Here is a 26,746-nt window from a genome sequence, read left to right as displayed (position 1 = left end):
TTCAAACTCATATATTATTTATTACAATTAAATATTTTTCTTATATTACAGAGGTCCATTCAAAATCATACAAATAATCTGTGCTGTGATTAATATTTCCAAGATATCTCCAAAACACCATGCAAAGAATATGAACAGAAATTCACAAGAACAAAAGTTAAGATTTTTATACACCTGGGAATGAAGTTAAATTCATGTTGCAGTAGCCTCCTTTCTCTCTCTTTTCGGTGCAAACATTTCTTTGTGGTGATTCAGGATGAGACTAGTGTCAGCTGGCAAAAATGAAAGGCATTTGGAAGGTGAGTTAAAACAACATCGACTGTTCATCCTCTTCTTTGTGGAAAATGCTTGGAATATAAATGGGTTGATGGGAATAGGCACAGAGGACCGACATAAGCATCACACATTTTGATTAAACAATTAGTTTGCTGAGTAATTCCTAAGGCCATTACATGAACTGAATGTGGTTTTTAACACTGATCCAGAGCCCAATCGGATTTGAAATTCAAATCAAACCAAATGTTGTTTACCCAGTTCTGCTTTATAGTATTATGTTGCATGGGCTTCATGACATCAGTCATGAATCTAAATTCAATAAAATGCTTCCGTCAATGAAGAGAGATATTTAACATTTTCATACAGGCTGATTACCTTTGGTTTACTGAGAAAGGCAGATTGAAATGACAGAATCTCTCATCTGTTTTTTAGCCTACTGATCTGAATGATCTAACAGTCTGTAGCAAGTTGTAGTGAATTCTAGTTTTCTTAGTGAGAAAAAAAAAAAAAGCAATCTATACCACTCTTTGTGCAGAGAGTAAAGCAGAAGTAGACAGGATGTGGGCAGTTTCAAATGATATTCCACCCAAAACCTTATGACTATCAAAGACTCTCCCCTGTGCTTGTATGGGACCACACATATAGCTTGTATTGTCCTCCTTCATGTGGAAATGCACTTGTGGATACTAAGTTTTCAAATGGTGACGATGACATAATCCATCTCTTTACTGTTCATGGCAAAGTACACACCACGTCTGTGTTGTACTCTCACCATCCACAAAGCTATGCCAAAAAGTCTCTTTAGCAATATTTTGGCAATAAGTGATTGCTCTGAACATAATGAGCGTGCAGATGGACAGTTAGAAAGAGGATTATGCTGAAGCAATGATATGAGAAGTTTCTGAGGACGTTTTGGGTCTGTTTGTGCCACATCAAGTAGAATTCAACTGTTACAAATGAAGCTGAACAGATTCAGTTATTTAATAAAGCTAAAACTACAAACTTGAAGAAAATGTAGGACATTTTGGAAGAAATGTGTTCTTGTGGAGAGTTTGATGAAAAAATCTGGACCATTCTTAAAGTTTGTCAAACATGAAGCTGGAGTTACCACCTGCTCAACTTGCCAAACCAAAGACTGAAGCCAGAATGAAACTGCAACACACTTGTGTTCACACTCTGTTTCAGATTCAATGAGATACAACACGCTAATTAGTGAGATTCTGACATGATGGGTTTAGTCGCCTTTTCTGACACAACCAGGCTAAATGTTCTGCCTGCTTCCAGTCCTTACATGACTTACTGGTATCTGTTAGCCCGCATAACCCTCTGATAGGGATAAAAATAAGTCTATTTTTCTCAAGGTCAAGCTGCTATTTTAATGGCCACATAATCATCTGGTGTTTTATGCTAAAGATCCCTTTCAAGTTGAATCAAACATGCGCAGACGTGTCAAAATAAAAATCAAGGATCAGAGTTTCATTTCAGATCATATAAATGAGATGGACCTGAGATGCATTTCAAGCATCTAGGAATCAAGATCAGCACACAAAGAAGCTTTATAACCCCAGGCTGACATTGGTACACATTTCTAAATGAAAGGCTGGGAATGTTCTATAAGGCAGCAAGATCAAGGGCACAGGCTAATAGCAAAGTACATTTAAGTTATTGTAGCATTCAGCATTTAAAGGTGAAGAGGCAAAACTTTGTCATCTGAGCAGACGTGAAAGGAAAACGACAGGCAGGTGGGCGAGACCAAGGTACGTGTTGGTCCTGCACAATTAAGCATCTCTGGTCACATGTCAGCAGGTGTCCTTCAAACTGTATCTGATATCTTTGCAAATACTTCAGGTGTGTCCTCAAATTCACCTCAAGGACCTCAACATCTCAACGCAACATTTAATAAGTTTGCATTGGACAAGCAAACGCAATCAATCACATATATACTATCGCAAATGACTCACACTTTTCATTTTAGACAGTGCAGCTAAGGAGAGACAATGTTGACCTTCTTTCTAATCAGGAATGAAAGCCACTCATCTAAAACTCTATTCTTTAGAATTATATTTGAAAATAAATTATATTTTTCAGTACAGAAATAAATACATATCCTCTCTCAGACATAGAAATGAATAATTGTCACAGATCTAAATGCTACACTGAATACATTACTCACCATCTCATCGGCAAAGAAAGAATATAGGTGACTAACTGATGCCATCTGGCAGGATCAGACACTCATCCAGACACGTAAATGCAAATATACAGTTAGCGTGACACCGGAGTCAAATCACACCTCTGGCAAACAGCTTTGAGAAAGTAAAATATTCCTCAGCATTGACATAACAAAAATCCCCTCAATGCTCAGCCTGTTGGATGTCTTCACGCTGCGAAACCAAACAAACTCAACTGCGCTTTTTTTGGAGCAATGGCATCTGTCGTGCAGTGTGAAAATCACCGAGCAGAGCTGAGTTACAGATATGCAGATATGACATAAAATCTCAGAAGCGATTTGTCCAAAAACACCCATGTCGTTTTCTGTGCATTAAAGTGATCAGGGATAATAAAATACATTTGATCAAATCTTTGGATCAAAACCTTTCCTCATTACTATGTTGAGAGTTGACTTCGGAGCCAATTACACTTACATTAAACTGGAAATATTAAGTCATAGAATTTTTTTTAAAATGGACATTAAGCTTATTTCCTTTTCTGATTTAGGCATCTATATGGTAAATATGCAGCTGGAGCCAGCAGCCGGTTAGCTTAGCTTTGCTCGGCTTAGCATTAAGACTTGAGGCAAACTGTTTCCAGTATTTTTGTTGAGCTAATCAGATGCTGGCGATAGCTTTATATTTACTGTACAGACACGAGAGCTGCAGCAATCTTCCTATTGAGCTCTGATTGATTTCAAATTCTAACATTGAATGTGTTTAAGTTTTATGTCACTCAGAAATCTCTTTGACTTGGTACAATATGTCTCAGATTTTCTATATCTATCATGGAAACTTTTTGTGTGTGATATCTGCAAGCAGATAGTAACATTATTAACACTTAACGACAAATTCTCCTCATATCTATCAAATGTCACATTTCTAAGAGCTACAGTAGCATTTTCTACAGCAGAGAATATTCCAGGTTCTTCACACAGATGCTCCAACACCACAGAGCCGTGTATGATAGAGACCATTTACGCCGCCATAATAACTCATATGCAATATGTCAGACCATTACTCTCACTAAAGAAATGTGTGGCATGTTAAGTATGAACAAGTGATATCAAATCAAAACAAGGTCATGTCTCCTTCATCCTAAACTTCCAGTTCCTCTCTCGTGGAGGCAGCAGGTAGGTTTGGAGCTAATTAAATTGGATAAGGATGAAACCAGAGTAAAATTAGCTCACGTCCTGTAACATGATGTGTCATGCTTGTCAGATGCTACTGCAGATTCTTGAGGAGGCGTCCGTAGCGGAAGTCATAGACGTGTCGACTGAAAAACACCAGCTCTGGGTCGATGTCATTGGGCACACAGTGGTGGGTGGGCATGGCGTTGCCAACGATAGGTGGCACCATGAGGGAGGCAGCACTGTCACGTACGCCCTCCCTGCGGCGTTTTACCAAGGCACAAAATCTAGACACAGACACAACACAGGAAATCAAGAAACATCAGGAAAACAATAAAACACGATTCTCTTTCTCTTCAAACCGTCTGAGAATTAAAAAAAAAAAAACAAAAAAAAAACCTGCCCAAGGGGAATCAAAAGAGCTTCATTAACTATCACTGTGAAATTATCTCCACAGGACCATGCAATCTTTCAAAAGCAATGTGTTTCCTGCCAGATAAATTAAATGCACTTGCTAAAGTCACAACACCATGGAAAAATGCTTCTTCACCTACCGACAATACTGTGCCAATGTAAGGACATAGCATTTGTCTTCAATACAGGCCACACTGTTCACATCCTGGTGACGAGATGCAAAGATCTCATTCTAGGAAAAAAAGAGTTACATTTCATTTAAGTGAAAACAAAAAATTGCATCATTCACCAACATCTGAACCCTATAAAGCTTTACAGGTGGCGCAGATTGCTTGATTGAGTTTGGACCTCAAAAGATAACATCTGCCTGTTATGTTGGATGCAGGCTCGCTTCTCTGACCTCCACTTCCAGATGTAAAGGCAGATTCAAAGAAGATGCTTCGGTTCTTCCTCTGAGACAGACCTTGTTGTGTTTGCTGGCTGTTGTGCGGCTGGGAAAATTCACTTTATGCGGTTTATTATTTCTAGATATTGAATTTGCAAATTTGTTACATTTGGGAGATTACTGGCAACAGAATGTAAAGTTACTGAAACTATCTGAAAAGCTTTTTCTTGAAGTCCAAGGTACTCATTTTGATGCAAACTCAAATAACGTGCAGATGTATAAGACTACTATTTCTTGAGTGTGTTTCTAATTAAAGCATATATCATGTAAAAATATATCATAATTCGTATCCGTGAGTAAGGATGAAAGCCAAAATGACTGGCTCCATTGAAGCTATTATTCTTTACATTGGAATGAGTGGACTGTATTATGTTAGTGTAAGAGCTATTGGTGAAAATTGGAGGGTTTGTTTCAACAATCTATTTTTGTCAGAAAAACAATATCTCAGAGTTTCAAGTCTATTTGCTGTTCTTTAAAATCAGCTCAATGTTGAATGAAGGGTAAGTCGTCTTCGAAGCGTTCAAATGTTAAAAAAAAAAAAAAAAATGCTACATTCAAGTGGATCTATTGTCAGCTGCGGAGGAATACGTGTTTTGTGCTCTAGTTAGCATTTACTGCAACCACACATGTGCATAACGCATTGTCCTGATCATACTGCAGGAGCAATGCAGATGTGGACAGCTGTGAACAGCACAGGTATGCTCCACATGTGGGAACTAGAAAACACAATCTGCAAACACCTTATAGGACTTTATTTTCCCCTGAGAGAGTAAGCTAAGCTAAGATGGTGTGTATAAACTTCTCACCTCACAATGTATGCTGGGGTTACGTCCCCCTTGTGTGTGTTCTGGACGGTAATACCAAAACAAACTCATCATCAGCTCTCCTGAGGAAAAGAACCACATAATTCACTTTAGTGTGTTAGACATTTGCGGCTGTATTGCAAGATTAGACTGAGTACAGAGCCTGTCATACCTGAATCCGGCTCTTCCCACAGAGCGGAGATCTTGGCCACATAAGGCAGAGACTTCTTCCGGGGTCCAGATTTCAGCAGAACAGTGTCTCTGACCCTGATCAAATCTCCGTCCCTCTGGACTCCCTCAAAACACTTCCTCAGCACCAGAGCTTCATCTCCCTGGGAACACAGGCAGCAGGAAATACTGACCCTTCTAGGAGCTATTGACGGATAAGCTATCAGAAGTGGAGTAAAATGCTGCAAGATGTGATATGTATTGAATGAATGATGCCGAGTTAAAGGCAGAAATAAGTGAAGATGATATATCTGGAATAACTCAACCAAAACTAAAGTCAAATTAATTTACAAGTGGCACCATCGTGGCTGCATTAAAAATCAGTGGTATGTTTTTCTACATACCACAGAGAAGACCTCTTTCTGAAAGGGCAGGCCTACCGGCCTCCAGCCATTGGTGGTTTTCTGGCGGGCATTCTTTGGCAGCTTGGCAACCGATCGCTCTCTGATGCCAGGGGAGTTGAGCTTCTGTTTTTTGTCCCTGTTGAGAGGGCAGACAGTCGAGCTGATGCTGCCACTGCTGCGAGCGCCAGACTTTGACCCGCTTGGAGGCTTGGCACTCTGCGGACACTCCTTCGCCACCTGCAGCGGAGGCTGTGGTTGACTGGGGTCAGACAGTGGAGTCTGAACATGGGGCACTGATTGGCCGGCTGGAGGCACGCTGGGAATGGGGCAGCCAGTGAGGATTCTGGGGCTGGGGGAGATGGGAATGGAGGATGGGCTGTGATGGTCATTGAGGGCTGATGGGTAGTCATCTAAAGAAGGAACAGAGAAGAAAAGACAGTAAGTGGAGTGACGGATCGGAACATGTGCACACAGTCATTTAGGCGGCTGCCACAGTGATCAACAACCATTAACAAGGTTACATAATCATGACATGAACTGCACTCAGTTGTTATTAGTTCCGCTGAAGCAGCAGAAAAAACAAACAGAGCATCAATTAAGGTCAATTACTGCCTTTAACAGAACCATGCGTGAACACACACACACACACACAAGCACTCTAAACCAACAGTGAAAAGTACTAACATCCCCCAAAGCGTGAGATAACAAGAACAGGTTGCATAGGCTCCCATAATACAGTTGCGGTGATGACACCTCGGGGGCCTATAGCACATCATGCACAAAGTACCCAAAGTAAAACAGAGTCTCTGCCAGTTTCAAATCTTCAGAGTTGTCATTTTCCTGTCCAGCGACTACAGCGTTGATGCCCATCTGAGACCGGGTCCAGGGGCATTGTCAGGTGGGACATTATATTATGGCTCTTTGAATATTTAAAATAAAGGCTGATATGGTAAAGTGATGGTCAGTTGATTTCATTTGATTGCTGACCTCCTTGGATCCAAACTACAGCAAAGTCACATAAAATCCGTTATCATTAGACCATATTTGACATGAGGCTACTGGGTTTACAGTGACATGCAGAAAAGCTGTGGGGGACTGCTGATACATGCATTCACTCAGGAGCTATACGTGGGAAATTCTTCAATAATATTTTGCTGTTGGTTTATTATTCTGCATGACTACAGTTCAGAATAAACATTTTACTCCAATACATCAATTTGCCAGCTGTAACAGCAAACGGTAACTCTGCAGATAAACATTTTATGTAAATTACCTTTCAATAAAATTCAAAAGGGTTGTAAAATACACGGCAGCGATCGTATATAATATAAAGCAACATATAAATATATGATAAAGTGGCTCACAGTACCAATGACAATAAACTGTCACTAGTGCAGATGTGATAACAGCTGGGCCAGCTGACAGAACAATATTGGCTTTCATTTACAGCTGCGTTTCCAGCCAGATGATGAGTGTTTAAGTTGAAATTTCTAATATTCACCCACCTTATCGTGTTGTTTTAGCCTTCATCACCTCCTGAGAGAAGTGTCTGCCTTCTAAATGCAGGTACTTACTCATGGCTAATTAAACCTCTGCCCAGGCTGAGGTTGGGTGGAACTTTACTGGGAATAACAACGGGTCATTAGGGTCCATGCCGTAATATGTTTAATAAGTCGTCCGTCCCCCGAAAACAAGCAGCAAGAGTGCTGGAAAGATGTTAATGGCAGCACCTGTGCATTTATGTTTCATTATTAAAAGCCCAGATGTTGCTAATGAGATAAACATTGTCCCTGTTGTCTCATTGTTCTTTGCATGAGCAGCTAAATTGAATTTAGACACATCGTATTATGTACGTTTTTCACACCTGTGCTTCTCCTACTGTGACATGTCAAAATGTCCTCAGTGCAAAAGGCCCATTTGTCAAGATTTCCAGTGAGATGAAATTTGACAGTGCTCTTGCAGACAAGAGTCTCACCCCTCACAGCATGACCTGCTTTTGTCTGCTGGAGAGCAGAGGAAGGGGGTCGGAGGGAGAAAGAGAATGAGAAAGCCAGAGAGAGAGGAGAGCGTCTGTGTGTGAGTTTATGTCTAGTCAAGGAGAATTTTTTAGGGTCACAGATTTAGGCAAATGCGCGCACACACACGCGCGCACACACACACACACCCACACACACACACACACACAGTTACACCAAAGACATCACAAAAACCTTTTCCTGAGTCACCCATTGACTCCAAAGAGTAACTAGCTGCCGACACTCAGGCTCATACAATCAGCTCATTAGGTTTCAGCTGCATAGGCCTCATATCCACAGTCCGGCTGCCTGTATTCAAACGGAGACAAAGGAGGTCTTGCCCTTTATCTGATATTTTTTTGTTACTTCCTACTCAAGTGACATTCCAAAATGGGAAATTAAGAATGCCTGACAGAGTAGCTATTCTCAGCACGTTATAGTGCTGTGGTAGAAGGATTAAAGGGGACGTTGCATGCAAAATATCCTTATAGCTATGGTGTGCTCATGAATATTTAATACTTGAATTTATTAGGAACCCCTGCCCTGACACATGAAGTTCTCCTTACTTCGCCTGTAAAAAGAGCTATACGTATATATATATATACATATATATATATATGTAACAAGCTTTTTAACGTGTGAGAAAATACTTAGATGGCACAAATAGCCATAAATTCATAACACAAAAAGCATACAGACAGAAGGGCGATTAAAAGACAAAGAACTAAAGGCCTCTCAAGAAGAGACACCACATAGTTGAATTAGGGAAATGGAGGAACCAATATTTTTGGACTTGACCTATACCAGGCAATAAGTCACAATACTTCTGCCGCTAATGCAATGATATTGATAATTTGTTCTAATTCATTTCTTGCAAAATCCTCCCAAATTCATAAACCTTTGACACAAAATGGTCTACAGCATCTAACGTTTGTGCACAACTGTACAATCCGCCACCTATCTAACGATCAGAATTGGGGATCAGTTGTTAAATGGCTGTTTCCGAGATAAGAAATGAATGTTCAAGCTGCAAGATATCTGAGGTACCTGAGGAAGATGTCAGTGTTGCTTTAGTGCCATTAAGATTACTGTACATTAACTCACCTTGATTACTCAGCTAATACCTGGGTGCGGGGTATACATAAAAAATAAACTCTTAATGCCTCTTCTCCACTCACCTCGTGAGATGCTGTGGTTACAGTTGGTGCAGTCGGTGGGGTTAAAGGAGCACCCTGCTCTGGGGATGGTGGGAATCACACTGGTATAAGCGGAGTAGCCGTTGATCCTGCAGGCCTCTCCATAGCACGCCTCCACTGAGGTGCAGCAGTAGACTGGATGGCTAATCCCTGAGGGCTGTGGGCTTGTGCTGGGGAGTAGTTTCGGTCTCTTGTCGCTCCTTGGGCATAAAGCAAGGGGGGCTACTGGAGAGGTGGAGGTGTCCGGGTGGCTGAAGTGGACATAGTAGCTGGGGAAGCAGGTGTACGTGTGCGGGCTGATGGTTATGGCCGCTGGGTGTGCAACAGAATGAGGAGGCTGAAGGTGGTGGTGGTGATGGTGATGATGGTGATGGTGGTGGTGGAACACGTCGGACAGCGAGCCGTCCTCTGGCTCCTTGAAGGTTTTGTCATCTAGGAAGAGGGCCAGTCTGTGACAGTACTCAACACACCTCTCCTGGGAGCAGCAGTAACAGGAAGACACTTCGGTCTCCACCTGCTCCTCTTTGATTGTTTTTAAGGAGAATCCCAATGCGGAGCCACAATGGAGGGAGTGTTTGAGACACTCCTGTCCCCCTGTAGCACCTGTCCACTCAGGATCCAAAGCCTTTGTCTTACATAGACTACAACACCCCTGGATGTTTGGGCCCAGCTGGGAAGGGAGCGTATTTTCTGTACCCTGTTGTCTGTGCTTTAGTTGCTCCCCATGATTAAGATGTGTTGTTCTTTTGGTCTGTGTTGTTCCGCCACACAAAGGTTTAATCTCATCCTGAGTCGTGGGTGCTGCCTCACTCCCTGACTTGGGCTCCAACTTCTTCTGCCGTTTGGTTCCATACGTGGCACTGGTGAGCTTGAGCAAAGCTGCAGCAGTGAGGCCTGCCTGACGCCGAGGGGTTGGTGCGAGCAAACTCAACCAGTCGATGTCAAGCGCTTCCACTGATGACCGCTTCTGCTTTTTAGGTTTTCTTTTTAGTGCTACTTTTCGTCCTGAAGAAACCGTTTTGGTTTTATGACCTCTGTGTTCAGTTTCATTGAGACTATCTTTGCCTGGTTCCTCATTAGACAACTGTCTATGAGAGTCGTCTTTGTAGAGCAGCAAACTGTTGACAGCCTCAGCATTAAGAGAGGCGATTCGCCGCCTGCGGGGCTCAAAGACAGGTGCCGGCAACATGAGTAAGGCGTCAGATGCATTGATTTTTGGTTCCAGTGCTTTTTGATTGACCGTGGAGGATTTCTTTAGGCCAGATTTGGTCCGCCTTTGAAACGAGCTGGGGTGCAACTTCTTTTTGAGTTTAATGCTCTTTTGTTTTCCAGCTTTTCGTGTATCCTTCTCTTTACCCATGGCCCCTTTCTCCTCTAAACGAGTGAGCAGGACACAACAATCCAGTGCGTCAGCATCACTCACCACCAGTGTCTTCTTCCTACCTTGATGTGATTCTTTCTTATCGCTCTTTTTCTTTTCTTTCAGTTCATTCTTCCTCTCTTTACCCTTTTTCACTCCACCTCCTTTTTCCTTGCTCCCCTTCTCCTTCCGGGGCTTCACACATTTCACTGGCTGGCTCCGCTGATATTTCACCATGGTCTCAGCGTCCAGGGGCAGATACGTCACCTCCTCTTCATCCACGGAGTCTTACAAAGGTGTGTTTCAGCTCAGAGAGGGCCTTCAGTCAGCATCCTCACAGATCATCAGATGGGCTGATACACTCTCTGGGGGGACAGAGATCAGGCGATGAACTACACACATTTCAATCTTGTAGCGTCTGAAAGTGACTTCATATAACGGACAGGATCTTCTGATGCATTATTTAACAACCGGTGTTACTTAGTTTGCTGTCAATTCCTACATCCCAAGAGAATGTGACCACTTAGCTTTCTCTTTAGCATGCAAATACACAGCACACACAGGATGGAGAAGAAACAGAGATAAAGAGCATATTATGGTATGCTACGTTTAGTCTTAAGGGTTTATGTACGCCACCTGTTTTCACACTTTTTATTTCTGTTTCGTTTAAATATTGCTCTACAAGTCTGCTGTAGCGATTACATGCTTTGATATGGGATTCCACACCTATTTAATTTTAGGGCTTCAATGCAGCTGATCTCAAGACACAAGTGGTGCTAAGGCTTCCCCAAAGAGTAGATAATTAGATTAAACTGGATAAGTGTGGAGACTGTTTTTTGCTGTACACATGCAGTGGCTTCAGGCTGAATTCTGATCCCTTCATTTTTTGCACTCAGCTGTATTATTGATTGAAAGTTTGTATTTCTGCCAATCAAGCCACACTCACTGAAAGATAATGATGGAGTGGCTTCGTGGCTCACTTGGCAAAGTGTGAGATGGAAATGTAGTCCTATAGAAGGGTCAAGCATAATCCGTAACCCACTGGTACGTAAAATTTTCCCTGACTTTCCTGTCTCTCTCCCCGTTACTATGAGAATGAAGGCAAAGGAATCCCCCCTTAAAAAAAGACCTTTTGCTGCAGCACTCAAAACTGCAGTGGCAACGTTTTTATAGATTGGACATATTAAGGAAGGCTCGCTGTGAGAGGTCACTAAAAGAAGTCTTTGTAGAAAACCTCCCCCAGAGTGCACTTGATCTGAGACTGGGACAACCTTTCAGTAAAACAATGAGCACTTGGCAGAGACAGTGGAGTGGCCCAGCCAAAGCACAGACTTGTAACATCTGTAGAGAGACCTGAAAATGGTATGTCACACTTGACACTTCCTATCTAATTGGATGTCACTTTAGAGGATGAGCTGTTCAAATCCTGATGTGCAAGGTTTGCACAGATTAACTCCAAAAGAGCTGAAGATGTGATTCTACCAAAAGGGCCATTTTAGCTATTTAAAAGTAAATATATAACCCAAAAAGAAGGAAAATACTTTATCACTGATTCACTGTGAGGTATGAAATTAAGGAACAAAGAATGATCACACTGTATGAGCCATAACTGATCCACATTTCCCATATCTGCCGGCAGAAACACAACCATGACAACGAGCTGGCACAGTGGACAACAAAGCATCTCTAGCAACTTAATAATAAAAGATGCATCACAAGATCACATCTGTTGCTCAGCTCTCTCAACACTACGACCTCACTTAGGCAAAACATTTAAGGTCCCCAATAATTCAACTGCCAATGACCTTTATGCAATGGCATTCCTGCATGCCGCATAAAGAGATGGATCGTCCTTCTTGCGGCAGCCATGAAACACAATTATACGACTTGACCTCCACAAAATAAGTCAACAACCATTTTTATATTAAGTGACTCAGCTGGAAGATCATTCAGCTTTCACAACCACATGCTGACTCAAAAAAAAAAAAATGATTCAGTTACCATTAATAGCTGATACACACAGCACCTGATTAATTACATGACTGATTTGTTTTAACAAGCTACTATCTATCATGGCACATTTCTGCACACTCCAAATATAGTGTTTTTAGTCTTTTTTTTTTCCATTTTTAGGAAGAAACTGTTCAGTGTGTTATTTGTTGCTCCATCTCAGATCCTAAAATTTTTATTTCATTTTGATCAATTCTTTCAACAACAGCAGAGTTTGCTGCTCTGCTTAAAAATCTTAAAATAATCCATATACTGCCTACACACAGTTGCAGAATACAAAAAAAAAATTAAGCGCAAATGTAGGACTCTAACTGAACACTTTCAATATTGATTGAGCTGCGGGCCATCGCATCCTGGCATACAAAATATCAGGAAAAAAGGAAAAACGCTCTTCATAATTTCTTAAAGCCTAAAATTACACACTTTAATGTGCCATATCAATAACAATATGATATTGGTAACAGTTGTAGAAATCACATCCTCAATATGTCACAAAGACCCTGATGTGTGATTATAAGCCAAAAATGCATGCAAAACTGTTTTGAGCGCTGGATGATAACATTGACAGATTCGCTCGACAGCTTATTTAGACAGCGGCGCATTTACACGGCTTCATGTCATCAAGCGTGCAACAAATGCTGTTCTCTCACTGTGACAACTTGCCATCATGTGACAGCTAACAAACGGCTGGAAACTAAAAGCTGCTCTGCTTTTTCTTGAAGTGCTTTAATGAAAGGGGAGAGATAGAGAGTTTTATTTTATTATGCTTTCTCCATCTGTCAGTAACAATATACCAATATCTCAATGATTCAGGCTTCTGCAGTAAAACGGCTGTAGAACTTCCTAAAATCTGAATATAACTTGTGACCATTATAGCTACGAGCTATTGTAGCACTTTATGCATTCTTAAAATGACTGAGAACTGAGTGGGACTGAACTAAAAATACAAATGGAGTGGATGCAATTCTCTGGCTGGACATTTTCAAAGCATCTCATGGCTCACTTTGCCCTTATTGTCAAACGACGCGGTGAACCGTGAAATGCAATCCATGAGAGAGAAATTTAATTTCCAGATAACAAGAGGACAGAAGGAGCCTCACATTGAGTTTCTGTCTGTGGATATCAAATCAAGTTGCTTCATTTGAATATGACAAGCATGCACAAAGGGAAGACGGGAGCTCATTGAGGAGTAATATCATTTCCCCAGACTGGACCTTCACCACACTGACCACAACAAATAACAGGACAGACTTTTAGTTCAAAACAAATCCCCTGGCTTTGAAATTTGCTTATTTTTTCATGGCTTGTTAAAACACTTAGCCAGTTCAGAAGCCCATTACACACCCAACACCTGGACCAATACACACACACACACACACACATGCAAACAGGTTCTCTAAAACCTCAACATCTGTTTCTGGATATTTTGAGGGAATAATATAAACTGCCTTGTGTTTCCAGGAACCACTTCCACTGTTGGTTAAATACATTCCTTTCCACATTAATTTTACATCGCAGCACTCAAAAAGTACTGTTTCTTTTCCCATTCTCATACTTAGAGAGTACCGCAGCATTTTCAAATGGCTTTCAGTCACATTACACCTGCATGAGGAGTCACAAACACACATTCCTTTGGTTCAAAGTTTCACAAGCCTCCAACAATCTTAGTTTACAAAGTAACTATAGCTCACAAACAAATTCTGGCGGAGGAGTAAAGCAACAGAAATGAAAATACTTGTATGTATGATTTCATTTAACGGGGATAATCTTGGTCTTCCTTACCTCTGTAAGTATCTCAGGATCGCTTGGTATCTTGGGATTTTTAAAGTGGATTATGAAAAAGAACGTTAATAATACATAAATCAGCTCAAAGTTAGCGGAGCACATTTGGCACATAAAATCTGCTTATACTAATTTTGTGTTATGGATTTCTATCTCTCCTCCTAATGGCATATTAACTCGGTGCAGTTTCATGTGCAGCAGGAGTCAGATGGAGGAGCAGGGGGCTGCCTGGCTGTCGCACAGACTCATCCAGAGGAGGGACATTGGGTAGAGCTGTCATCATGAGAGGAAAAAGCCCCGGGCGCCTCCTGTGCTGTGTGTGCAGCTTCAGATAGCACATATCACCAAGTCTACTTTTTCCTGGAACAGTCCTACCCCACCAACACCAACACCAACACCAACAGCACCCATCCTCCACCTCCCTTCACCTCCATGCAGGTTCAGCCACCAGCACTTCCAAACACACCCACGTCCACTGGTGGATGTGGGTTGTTTAAAGCAGAGGATGCGGCTGAAGGGCAGCTGTGGTTGTCCGTGCTGGTGGACTGTTAATCTGACAGCATGCCGTAGGATAAGTGTGGTGGAGGAGGGGGTAAAAAAAAAGATCTAGAGCAGGAGGAAACGAGTCTAAAGCATCGCACCAGGATCCGCGATCGATACCGTTTTTTTTTTGTTTGTTTGTTTTTTGCTTCTTTTTTTTTTTTTTTTGGTTTTTGCGAGTTCATATTAATAATATGATGAGGAGCAGCCGAGTTAGACTGAGACTAAAGCCGCCGATCCTCTCTCCTCCCCAGCTGTGACTGGAATCACAGCCGAGATTCAGCATTACCTTGTGCGTCCCGTCGGGATGGGAATTCACCTCCTCCAAATAAATTTTGAAGAAATAAAAAAGCCTCCCCGCCTCCTCTCCCCCCCCTCCTCCTCCCCCTCCCCCTCCCCCACCCCCCACTCCCCTCGGTTCAGGCTTCAGGTCAGTCGGCGGACCGAGCAGCCCTCAGCAGCCGGAGACATGGTGAACAAATCGGCGAGCGGTGACCTACTTCCGAAGTGGCACGCTGGAGATAATATCCATGCGCTGCCTGCGCTCACGTCCGCCGCTGCACCGGGACATCCCTCCGTGCTGACGCCTGATCGCGGTCATGTTTAGCCGTGATATTCCTGCAGGGGACTAAACTCTGTCGTCGTGGCAATTTTTTCGCACTTCACAGTCAATATCAAGCCCCACCAGCCCCCCCCCCACCACCACCACCACCACCACCACCGTGTGGAATGTGCACTCCAATGTGTCCCTTATTTACAATTAAATACAGGACAATTTTGGGATTATTTAAGATCAATGGTGTCCAAAGGCTCCAACAAAAAGAGGATCAGCTCTGGACACGGGCACTAAAAGCCACTGATCACCTGGCAGCTACACTGTGAGGCCAATTCCTTTCCCTCTCCTATAAAATAAGCCTGAAATGTCAGGGACATTGGAAAGCGAAGAGATTAAACGTTTGCCTATGATGCACACAACACTGGAGGCCTAAATGCCACTATAGCTCAAACAGGAATGTTATATTGCATTATTATAACCCACAATATTGAACGTCTGACAACTCCATCTTGAGATATTGTGAGGTAATATAAAGCATTAAGAGATCAATATAACCTCACTGTGCATAAATCATTGAAATATAGCCTATTACTGTGGCAGCATAGTCTCATCTACATTATGTGTAAAATAACTGTCAACGCACTCATGAGTTTTACATTAGTAGTGTAAAAAACCATGACATGGTTATACACATACTTTTTGTGACATGAAGGAAAATTTTACACAAAACTCGGTTAGCTTAGTGTAAGATCACTTTTAAAATTTAGCGGCTACGTTACTGAGAATCAGTTTGCTGAGCAGCTTCTCACATCAGATGATCAGTATATCTGACACACATACATAGATTAATTCCTCAACAAGAAAATAATAGTCCAAAACTGGTGCCCTATAAGTGTCTATATTGTGACGTGAGTGTTATTAAGTTCAAATCGCTCACTAATGAGCGCTACATATACACATAAATCCCTAAATGAATAATCCAGTGATATTCCCCCACCCATCAGATTAGTGACAACATTTATCCTTCTTAATTATTCTCATCTACTGTATCCCCTTCTCTTAATGATACATGCAATTTAATAATACGGGTGAGTGATCAGTCTCTGTTTGACATTTATTATCCTGCTCCTTGAGGAAAAAACAGATAAGATTAGCTTGATATGAAACACACACAGCCAGTGGCGACTGTTCAGCAGCTGGACTCGCTCTGTGGGTGTTCAGTTAACAGCAAAGCTTCACTATCTGCCCCAAACAGTAGGTCGGGGCTTTTATCAACAGAGCGATTGCAGAGCACCTCCGTTGTGAAGTTAACATGTACTTTTAGTCAGAGTCAAGCTTAATTAGGATAAATGCTGATTGTCCTCATCAATATCAGCTTTACACCGTGTAATTAAGAGCTGTAAAGGAGCCGAGTGTGTTGGGTTAATGAGGCATGAGCACCGATGGAAGCTAAGGGAGATCAGCCAGCTGAGAGCTGACCTGCCCTGCAATAAACACACAGCGATGGACGACTTTAACCGAGTCGACTAAGTGCTTCCTACAAACAGGAAGGACTCACTTACCCACTCACCCACTCATTCACTCACTCACTCACTCACTGCTGGTGACGGTAGCATTATAAAAAGAAATCATTTCTGGATAGTCAAAACACTGTTAAATGTTCAGGTGACCTTCAATCCAGTTGCTCTTTTATTCCCAAGCTGTGAATTCAACACTGACATTTTAATCACCTTTGAAGTTGATATGATATGATAAATCTGTTAGTAGACTGGCTCATTCATCCACCGCGCACACGACAGCACTCACGCTGTTGTGTTTCTGGCAACCTGTTCAATACCCACTCTCCTTATAGCTCCATTTGTTGTCTCTACTGAGTCTACAACAGCATTAGGACTGAAAATATTGAAAACATCAACATTGATGCTCAGAAAACCTTAAAAGTCAGCTAAGCAGAAATGATAACTCTCTACAGTACATATAATCCTTTCATCCATTGAAATCATAAAAACGGATTACAACTAAGACTTTTTTAAAAGGATATTCTCTTTGCTTTAAAAGATACAATTTTCCGGCCTTTGATCATATTCTACAGATGAAGTCTATTTTTCTGTGTTTTGGGATGTTTAAAAAAAAAAGATTTTCAGTGTAGCAGCTATCAATTACAACGTTTTGGGTGGCTGCAGTCTAGTAATCAAAAGGTCAGTGGTTCAATTCCCACGGTGGCTGTTCCATCAGTGCATGGGAGTGATGAATGGGTGTGTGTGTAAATAAATGAATGTGTCGTGTAGTGTGTGGTGTAAAAGTCTATCCAATGAAAACTAGAGTGCTGACATCAACATTAAAAAAACCACACAACGCTTGAGAGTAAAAAGTTGACTGAAATTTGTTGTAAGATTATTCCAATATGCCCCCAAAAAGCAGCAGATAACTGAAAGAGTACTTTCCTGTCAAGCCCGTCCCGCCAACAAGTTTAATGGAAATCCATTCAGTACTTTTTACACATCCATGCTGACAAACGGAGAAGCGACGCAGCGCTAAAGCATGATAAGAGAAAACATCATATCACCGCAAACATCACCAACATAACCCATGGCTTCTTTGACAGATGCACAGTAGTTCAGGGAAATAAAGAAAGACAGTCACTCATGTTAGCAAGCATTCAGTTCGCCATCCTTGTCATGTAATATGATTATAAACGTTACAATACGAAACAGCATTTTTAAAAGTTGAGGTTCTATCGTTTCATTTTGTGCCAGTCAGTTCTTATCACAGATACCAGCCAGACAGGTTTAGAGCCGGCCTTCTACCCCTACTCGACAGGATCTTGCCCCAGAAACCCTCATCGCAGGAGGTATTTACTAAAGATGATGAACATTTCGTTCTGAGGGTGGTTGGATAAAATCAGGGCTGAGTGAAATAACACTTTAATACTTTATTGATCCCTTTCTCCACCTGTCCCTGCCTGAAAAGCCAGAGCACAGAATCTGATACAGGCCCTCGAGCTACCAGAGCGTCAGTGAACTGTAGGCAAAAGTTTGCAGATTATATCTACACGTACTAGTACTGAAAGATGTTTGATACAGAAATGCAAGTTCACGAACTGCACAGCCGAAGATGCTCTTACAGCACGCTTTAAAATTGCATTTAACTCCCTCAATCAAAAAGAAAGAAATAACAGTCTTTATCTTCCGAATAAAAGTTTAATTCATAAGAAAACACAACACTATATAATCCAGCTCAATCATGACAAACACATAAGCTAAGTATTGAAGCATCACTTAGTTAGTTTTATGATTCTTCTATTCATTTACAACTATTAGGAATTAACATACCTTTCCCCCCCCACACACATTAGTGTAGGTACATTTTCCAACAAACGAACCTGGTGAAAACTCGATTTTGACAATATGTCTGAAGGCAATGTGGAATAACGTGACTGAAATAAACGTTGATGGTAAATGGATCACCTGTGTCTGCGTCTCCCCTTGGTTTTAGGGTTTTATAGCATGCTGCAGCAGTTTACAAAAAGCATTGAATGACCCACTTAAGGAGAGCCAACACAACAAATGTGCTCTCCTGGCTCTCCGTGGCCTCAGCACCTATTTAAGTATCCTACGAGTCACTGCTATCATGGTAGGTAAATAGGTCTTGTGCAATAGCCATGGTAAGTGTGTCAATCTATTCCTGACCCTTCTGAACAATACCCTGCACTGCTGTTGAGACTGTAGTTACACACACTAACAATGTGTTGACACACCAAAAATCCCTGAAAAAAAAAGTGGTTTATTTAGCCGCAGAAAGAAAAGCAACAAGTAGCGAGCCAGTGAGTGTTCACCCTCAATTTCACAATGATCCATAAAAAAAACTAAACAAAACAAAACTTCAGACCCATGAAACCACTTCAGGTCATGACACTAGCCCCACAGGCTCGTACAGGTAGGAGGCATGATGAGTGCATCGCTCTGGAGCAGGGTGGATCTGGACTGATCAGACTTTTCTCCCACTGCTCCAGAGTCCAATTGTTATGCTCCCTAGCAAAGTGAAGCCTTTTTTTTTTTTTTTTTTTTTTTTTTTTTGATTAGTCTCACTAATGAGTAGTTTCCTTCAGGCTACACAGTTGTTTAGTCACAATCCTTTGAGGCTTCCTCATATTGTGCATCTCCAAAGGCTCTTACTTTCACTGCTAAAGCTGTGAGTTCTGCTGTTGATTTTTCAGTTTGATTTCACCAAGCCTTTTAGTCATTTCTGATCAAGATCATTAAACATATTCATCCAGCCATTATCCCTCCAGGTTTTTGTGATGGTCCTTCCACTGGTGCTAACCTGTTATTAGTGGTTTTCTTTCTTTAATGTGGGTCGATAATTCGACTCTTTGACACAGAAGAGTGAAAAAATGAAATTAGAAGACTTTCACTGCAGCAGTTCTGGTTAAATAACTTGTTGCCAGCTCAAATGAATTAATCATTGCAGTGATTTTCCAAAGAGAGGCTCTTACCTACTTACTCTCAGATCCAGGGGGTGACTTTTTTTGGCCATGTTTTTTAATCCTTTAAATCCAACTATAGTAAGTAATCCGGTGAGGACTGAGTACGGGCTTAACCAAAAGTTGTTTTTTTTAACAGTGTGTGAAGTACTTTTGTCATGCATGGTTAATAACATTCGTACAACATTGTTTGTGGGACAACTTATTTATCCAAAACATTGTTTTTGAGTTAAAAGCATTTCAATGGAGTTCATCAAAACATAAGAGTGGGAAAACAGAAGTAAAATATAATAGAAACTGAGAGGAAAATTTGGGGATTCTCCAGGGACAAAGAATGAAAACAATCTGACAAACAGATTCTGCTCTACATGTGAGGAAGAGATTAAACCAACAGGGCACATGGTGAAGCCTACGCCTTGAAACAACTGAAAGGCTGACAGTGAGAAAACAGATAAAGCACAATAAAGTCTTTAAAGCCAAAACAGCAGTTTGAAATTGTCAAGGACACAAAAGCGCAACACATCACTGGTTTAGTAAGCTGTTCTTTCTCAGCTTCAGTTTGTAGCCCACAGATGTAAAGATGATAGTTCAGCACTACAGAGCAGATACAGGACAGGAAGTGCAATTATCTCCTTCTACTGTTCCTCCTCAAACGGATGAGGCATGATGCCAGACAGCCTGATTGGAAAAGATGGAGGAGGAGGGGAAAAAAGTGAGAGAGAGCGGAGAAGAGAATCAGATAGTGAGAGATAGAGATGAAGGCTGAACTCAGGAAGATCGAAGCAAAGCACCAGAGAGGTGCAGGAAAGTGGAGGGGGGAATCTCAAACCTCACATCTCACCGAACAGCAGGAAAGTCTGACTGGAAATCTGAAGGAAAATTTCTCACATTCACCTGTCTGCTTTTCTTTCCTTGACACTTCCTCAAAGATACAGGCATTTGACACAGACTGCCTGAATGAGCAGGTGGGAATGAGGGGAAAGAAAAATTAAGAGAATGTGTGAGAGACAGCAGCCGGGGAGGGGGAGGAGGGGGCAGCGAGATGACAAGAGAGTGATGGATTGAGAATGGAGACAGAGAGAGATTGTCATCATCATGAACAATAAGTCTCTGATAGGAGGCCTCTCGCTGGATTTTCAGTCCAGCTGAGGAAGGAGTGAGAAGGGGGCGGCCACCCGCCTGCCCACCTGCCAGGGTCTCAGTCGTCCTTTTAGCATCTGCCAAGCCGAAGGACACTCGGTGCCATGTGCTTTTCACTGAAGGAGCCTGACGTTTGTCAGTCACAGTGAGGGCTTCTGTTCTGTTCGGACTCAGCCAAACAGGGTTTAACTTCCCCTCTAACACACACACACACACACACACACACACTAACACACACACACACGCACATACGCAAACACCATCCACCCCCCTGCCCCCCCGAAACACACACACACACACACACTCAAACCAAACCCATGTAAACAATCCCACTGTGTGAGAAGTGAACGAGACCTCTTCTCTGAAAGCTGTGCAGCTGTGGGCCGCCCGACAGCTGACGCCAGGCTGTGGGTCTCTGCTCGCTCTCTCTCCTTCCTTCCTTACCAGCCCTGCCTGCTCTTCTTCTATGTTTCCATGAAACAGACCTGTAATTTTCACAGCTGTGTCTCGGGCAACATGCCAGGGTTGATTCAGGGAAAGACAGACAGACAGACAGAGAGAGAGAGAGAGTTGGGGGGCCAGACTAAAGGCTTTTAGAGGACTACAGACTGTAGCACAGCTTTCCTAAAACTGATTCACTCAAGATTCACTAACCTGTTCAGATCAGAGTAGTTCAAAACAACTGAACAAGATTAAGATCCACAAACAAAAACCATCCAACATTAAAACCCCCACAAAAAAAACATTATAAAACATTCAAGTAAAGTTCAATGAACTGTATGACGGATGTTTAGGATAATTACAATTCATTAGGACTTTTTCAAGTCTATTTTTGTGGCCTTGGTCATTATAACTATTAGTTTGTGTAAAACTTTATTTAGTTAGCTCAATGCTGAAGTCTGGAAAAAGAATAACATTGACTTGGCAAAGCCAGATAACCAGGCAGGTGGTAATGAGGTCAACAGTGTAGATCAATTAAAGTACATTATTCAGAAGTGAAACCAAAAGCAAGCACAGCCAAAAAGACGGTAATAATCCCAAATTGCAGGAAAACTATTTGCTTGCCAAACTAAGTAAGTACAGTAGGGCAAAGTCAAGCCAGGAAGTCAGTCTATAAACTGTGATGCTTGTTTACAGCAGACATTTCAGGAGATAATTTTGCTGTTTGCCTTCATTTCTCCAACAAACACGACTGACTGACCTGTTGCTTTGTATTGTCTAACTGCTAGTGTTTCCTGCCCCGTTGGACTTCCTATAACAATGTAACCACATTCCAACAATTCATCTTGGCTGGATCACCCAGAGGGCTGAGCAGGCATCTGTCCTGAGACTCCACAACTCTTCAGGGTTAAAGGGTTAGTGAAAACTGCAGGCTCTACCTGGATAAAAATACCCTGAATGTCACAATAGGGGCCATTACCAGACCTTTGTCATTCCTGATCTAGAAAGGATCTTCTCCAAAGGCGCAGTATTTTGTGTATAGGTCACCTGTGTTTTAGCAGGACTCAGAGCCAAAACAATCATTGCACATAAAACACCAGTCAGGGTGCATTTATGTACTGTACGAAAAGCCAAGTTGTTATGCCTTCTGTGTAAAAGCTGGACTGTCCATAACAAAAAATGTCCATAACAAAAAAATATATAAACCTCGATTTACAGAAAGCTATCAGTTTATTGCCAAGTCACAGTGATTCTTGCCAGTAAGCGCCCTGCGACATAGGTCCAGTATACTGGCAGCTATGAATGTGTCTTAGTTATGACAACAGCAAGAAGTGTTAACTCTTCTAAAAAGTTTAGCGTAGACGTTGCTATGGCATTAGTTAAATCAGCAAGAGTCTGATTTGCCAGCCTTAATACACACTGGAGGGATGCAGAATCTCATTGGTTGTTAAGCCAGTTGGTAAATGCTGAAAGACAGGTGGTTCATCCAAAATGTTTTTCTTTTAGGTGCCTGCCCTTCTCCAAACAGTTTCCAATGAAGCTTTCCCAGATGGTTCTGTGCAACAAACCATCTGGTGCATCAGGTTATATCCTTTCTGTCTGATAGCTGAAACACCTCCTGAGTTGATGGAAGCCGCTTGAAAACTCGGACAAACAGCACCAACAAGGCAGAGTGGTGATGTTCAGTTCTTGCCACCAATACACAGTCATCACTGAAACTAAAGTTGGTTGCAGAATTGCCATGTCCAAATGCCATGGAATACGGCAAATTGTGAAGATAACGCAAATACAAGAGAGAAAACCCTAATATCAGAGTACACAACTGTACGATTTTAGACACTAAAACCTATTTTTCATGAAAGAAGTAACTTGGATATATGAAAATCTCTACATAAAGAAAAAGAAGATTTCTAAATCCGTGCAGAGCTTTAGCTCGGGTGAAGTCTGACTTGGAGCTGGAAATGTTGAAAAACTGAGCAGATATCAACAACCGATAACAACAGCTTAAAAAGTTACGTAAAAGAAGATAGCTGGTACTGAATGGGATCCAAACAAATCCTGCCCAATGAGCTGTCTGAGTCTGAGGGAGATAATATCTAACGTCACTCCGTGGAGCAGCATTGTATGATGATGACGGGTGTTTTGGAAAAAAGGGACGTTATTCACACCTCCCATGAAAATGCCCCACATTAAAATATACCTTCATGTATTATTTTGCAAGATGACAACAATAAGCAATATTTCGTTTGTTAAGTTGCTAACACCTATTATATTCCGGCCCCTGTGGTCTTGTATCGAAGCAGGACGTGTCCGTCTCCTTTGGGACAGCAGGAAGGACACCGTGTTTGGTGACATGAGGCACAGTCCTCCTCCTCCTCCTCGAAAATAATGGGATTACGTCCAGGATTGATATCCAGTTTTTGGCTCACGTGTGGCCACTGCACTTTCTATTCAGCATGCTGCTTTGGCACTCCTGTCAAGGTAGGCTGTGGAGAACAGACGCAGATCTGTCTCAGCCTCCAACACGCTTCATTGTCATGTTTTATCTGTTCATGAGAGGCTTTACAAACACCACTATGCTGAGAAGCTTACCAGGCAACTTGAATGTCTTGCATTAAAGCCCTGCTGTCATGTCAAAGCCCGTACTTTGCAGCAGATGATCGACTTTTTACAGATTAGAAGTTTTCAATCCAAAGGGAAGTGCAACTAACAATTACTTTCATTAGCCTGATTACTTCCCTAACATTGACAACTAATCTTTAAGGCTTTTACTGGCTTTACATCGCTTGGGATAAAAAATGTCTGACAATGGTGAAAATAGATAAAATGTGTGAAAATGTCCCTAAAAAGGTTTCAGATTTCATGTTTTGTCAGTCTAAATGTGCTGGATGTCGTATTCACACCTTAAACTTGAGTAATCATCCAAAGAAATGTAAAGTAAAAGTACAGACAGTATCAATAAAGTTTACTTCCACTATCAAAATGCCTCAGCAAGCAGAGAAACAAAGTTAGATGTCATAGAAGTGATTCCAACTAGTTTAAAATTCAACTATTTTAAGTGCTTTCGAGTAGATAGACAGATCACACCAATTTATATTGAATGAATTCAAATATGATGAATGCTATCACCATAAAATCAAGTACAGAGCAGAATGGAAATGTTTGTACAAAGGAAATTTCTCAGACCAAGTCCCAACCCAAACAAAGCAAAACAAAACAAAGACCCTTTTATCTGTATAAAGTCTCCATCGAGCAGCAAACACAAACTCCACAGCGGAGCCTGAATCCGGACTCGAACAGAAGCTGCCTGTGTGACATTTTCTGCGATCACGAGCCGGAGTCCGAGCCGAGACTCCTTCCAGCGATCACACGAAAAGAGCCCACTGTGCCACTTGCACGGGAGAAACCCGACTAAAGTGACATCTCCGACAAAATGACAAAATGAAATAAACAAAGCTGTCCTGTGAGGTAAACAGAGCTGTCTCCGATCCCGCGGATCGCTCGCCCTGCTCGGGACACTGACACTTTCAGTATTGGCTGAGAGACGAAAAGGAGTTCAGGGTTTTTGGGGGTTTTTGTTTTGTTTTGTTTTGTTTTGGGTTTTTTTTTTTTTGGAGGGGGGGGGGGGGGGATCTTACCACTTTGAAGACTGGAAAAGAAGCCGGCGGAGATGGACGTTCAAAGAAAGAAAGAGCCGATGTGTTCAGATGGCGACAGCGTGATGCGTCAGGTGTAGCTTCCTGCAAGTGAAGGAGCAAAACAGTGGAAGGCGACTCATGTTGAGTTGATCGGCTGAAGCCTTTCTCTCTCTCTCTCTCTCTCTCTCTCTCTCTCTCTCTCTCTCTCCCTCGGTTTTTTTTTAACTCCAAACTGTGCTGGCTGAAGAGGATCGGCTCTCGGTGTACTTTAAACAGAAAAATGACATTCCGGGTTTGCAGGACGAGGCGAGGCGTGCCGAGCTGTGAGCGGAGCTCCTGCAAACTACGGCTCACTTCAGCGTGTTTTTACATAACAGCATCATCCGTTTTTATGTTGACGCATCATGTAGCGAAAACATGGAGTTTCTTAAAGGGCCACGGACGCGCCGTCCACATGTCCCCCGTGTCCCGGCGGACAGATGGCTCCCACCTAGTTAATGTCCCCAAGCCCCCTTCCTTTGACTCCGTGTTCACCCGGAGAGAGACGGGGGGTGGATGAAGGAGCCCATGACCAGAACCTGTCCTGACATCATGTCCCCTGTAGGACTGATGGACAGTTTGTCCACTCAACTTCACCCTGCAGTCTCAGTTTGTGTGTAGGAACCTCAAATGCCTGACACATTTGTGTGTGTGTGTGTGTGGGGGGGGGTTATTAAATTTTAAAATTCTGAAACCTAAGTTGGAGACAGTTGTCATTCTTTGCCTTGCTGTGAATTACAGACCATCACAACACACATGCTCATCTGACTGAAGCCCACAGCTGCTGATGCAACACATGTTCACATACATTAACATTTCATCTGCAGAGACTGAACAACCTATCACAATGCTATACTATTATCCAATAAATGAAGTATTTTGGTTGTAATTAATATTTTGTATTAATATTTTATACCTACATTTTTGCTTAAAAACACAAATATGCAGCCAAGAACAACAAATCTTGGGCTGCCACGCTGTGGACAGTACCTTTGGCACTGCATTTTTAGTGAAGTAGACATATATGTTGGTAATTCAATACAAATATCCTCAAAGGTTTCACACTTTACAACATATTCTTTATTTCATCCAACGAGGCTGCAGATAAATAATTAAAGTTAAATTAGCTGCTGATACATTTTGTTCCCTGTGTTGGACTTTGAGTCCCTGCATCTGTGAAAGCTTTCACAGCATCCAAAAACATTTATGAGCTTCAGACTTATGTTCATTGTGAGGTGGGAAAACTTTGCTTGACAATAAGGCATTCATTTTACTCCTCTCCCCTGAAGGGAGGAGTCCTTCCTGCTTAATAAAGAGCCATACAGTCCGAGGTTGCACAGCAACTTCCTTCACGGATGGGCCATTTTATTCACTTCACTGTTTACAATTAACTTTTAATGACATTTGTTTTACATTCATAGTTTGTTATTTTCTGTTTTTAAATGCTTCATCTTCAGATAACCCAACAATGATGATTACTGGAGTTCAGTTGAAACTATCTGATTTGGACAGATTTGGATTTTGTTAGCATTCTCTAAACCAAAGAGGCATGCAGGTCACTGATACGTTTGTCTGTGTTTTATCAACAGTCCTTCTCAAACATTGAAATATGTTCACTGAAAGAAGAAACCTTATTCACAGTGACCGGTATCCTGATCATCAGCCTGGTCGCTGCTGTGACGTACAGTCTATATTC

At 41.9% G+C, this 26,746-nt stretch overlaps 1 protein-coding gene across 1 annotated transcript; it reads right to left on the bottom strand.

The window, feature by feature from the left end:
* On the bottom strand, positions 1-25,376 carry bahd1 (bromo adjacent homology domain containing 1). The gene is made up of 7 exons (XM_029494064.1): positions 25,012-25,376; positions 9,044-10,786; positions 5,851-6,260; positions 5,451-5,610; positions 5,282-5,361; positions 4,171-4,262; positions 1-3,903 (listed from the first exon to the last, which is right to left on the bottom strand). The coding sequence occupies exons 2-7, from the start codon at positions 10,656-10,658 to the stop codon at positions 3,711-3,713; spliced, it is 2,550 nt and encodes an 849-aa protein (XP_029349924.1). The 5' UTR covers positions 10,659-10,786; positions 25,012-25,376; the 3' UTR covers positions 1-3,710.
* Positions 25,377-26,746: the final 1,370 nt, after the last annotated feature.

The sequence above is a fragment of the Echeneis naucrates genome, chromosome 22, assembly GCF_900963305.1.
Source record: "Echeneis naucrates chromosome 22, fEcheNa1.1, whole genome shotgun sequence".
Classification (NCBI taxonomy): domain Eukaryota; kingdom Metazoa; phylum Chordata; class Actinopteri; order Carangiformes; family Echeneidae; genus Echeneis; species Echeneis naucrates.
The sequence above is the reverse complement of the archived record's forward strand: the minus strand, read 5'-3'. Positions and strand labels throughout refer to the sequence as shown.

Coding starts and splice junctions, on each gene's coding strand:
- bahd1 (XM_029494064.1), bottom strand. CDS start 10,658: ATGGTGAAATATCAGCGGAGCCAGCCAGTGAAATGTGTGAAGCCCCGG. Junction 6,261..9,043: donor TAACCACAGCATCTCACGAG/GTGAGTGGAGAA, acceptor TTCCTTCTTTAG/ATGACTACCCATCAGCCCTC. Junction 3,904..4,170: donor ACATTGGCACAGTATTGTCG/GTAGGTGAAGAA, acceptor GTCTGTGTCTAG/ATTTTGTGCCTTGGTAAAAC.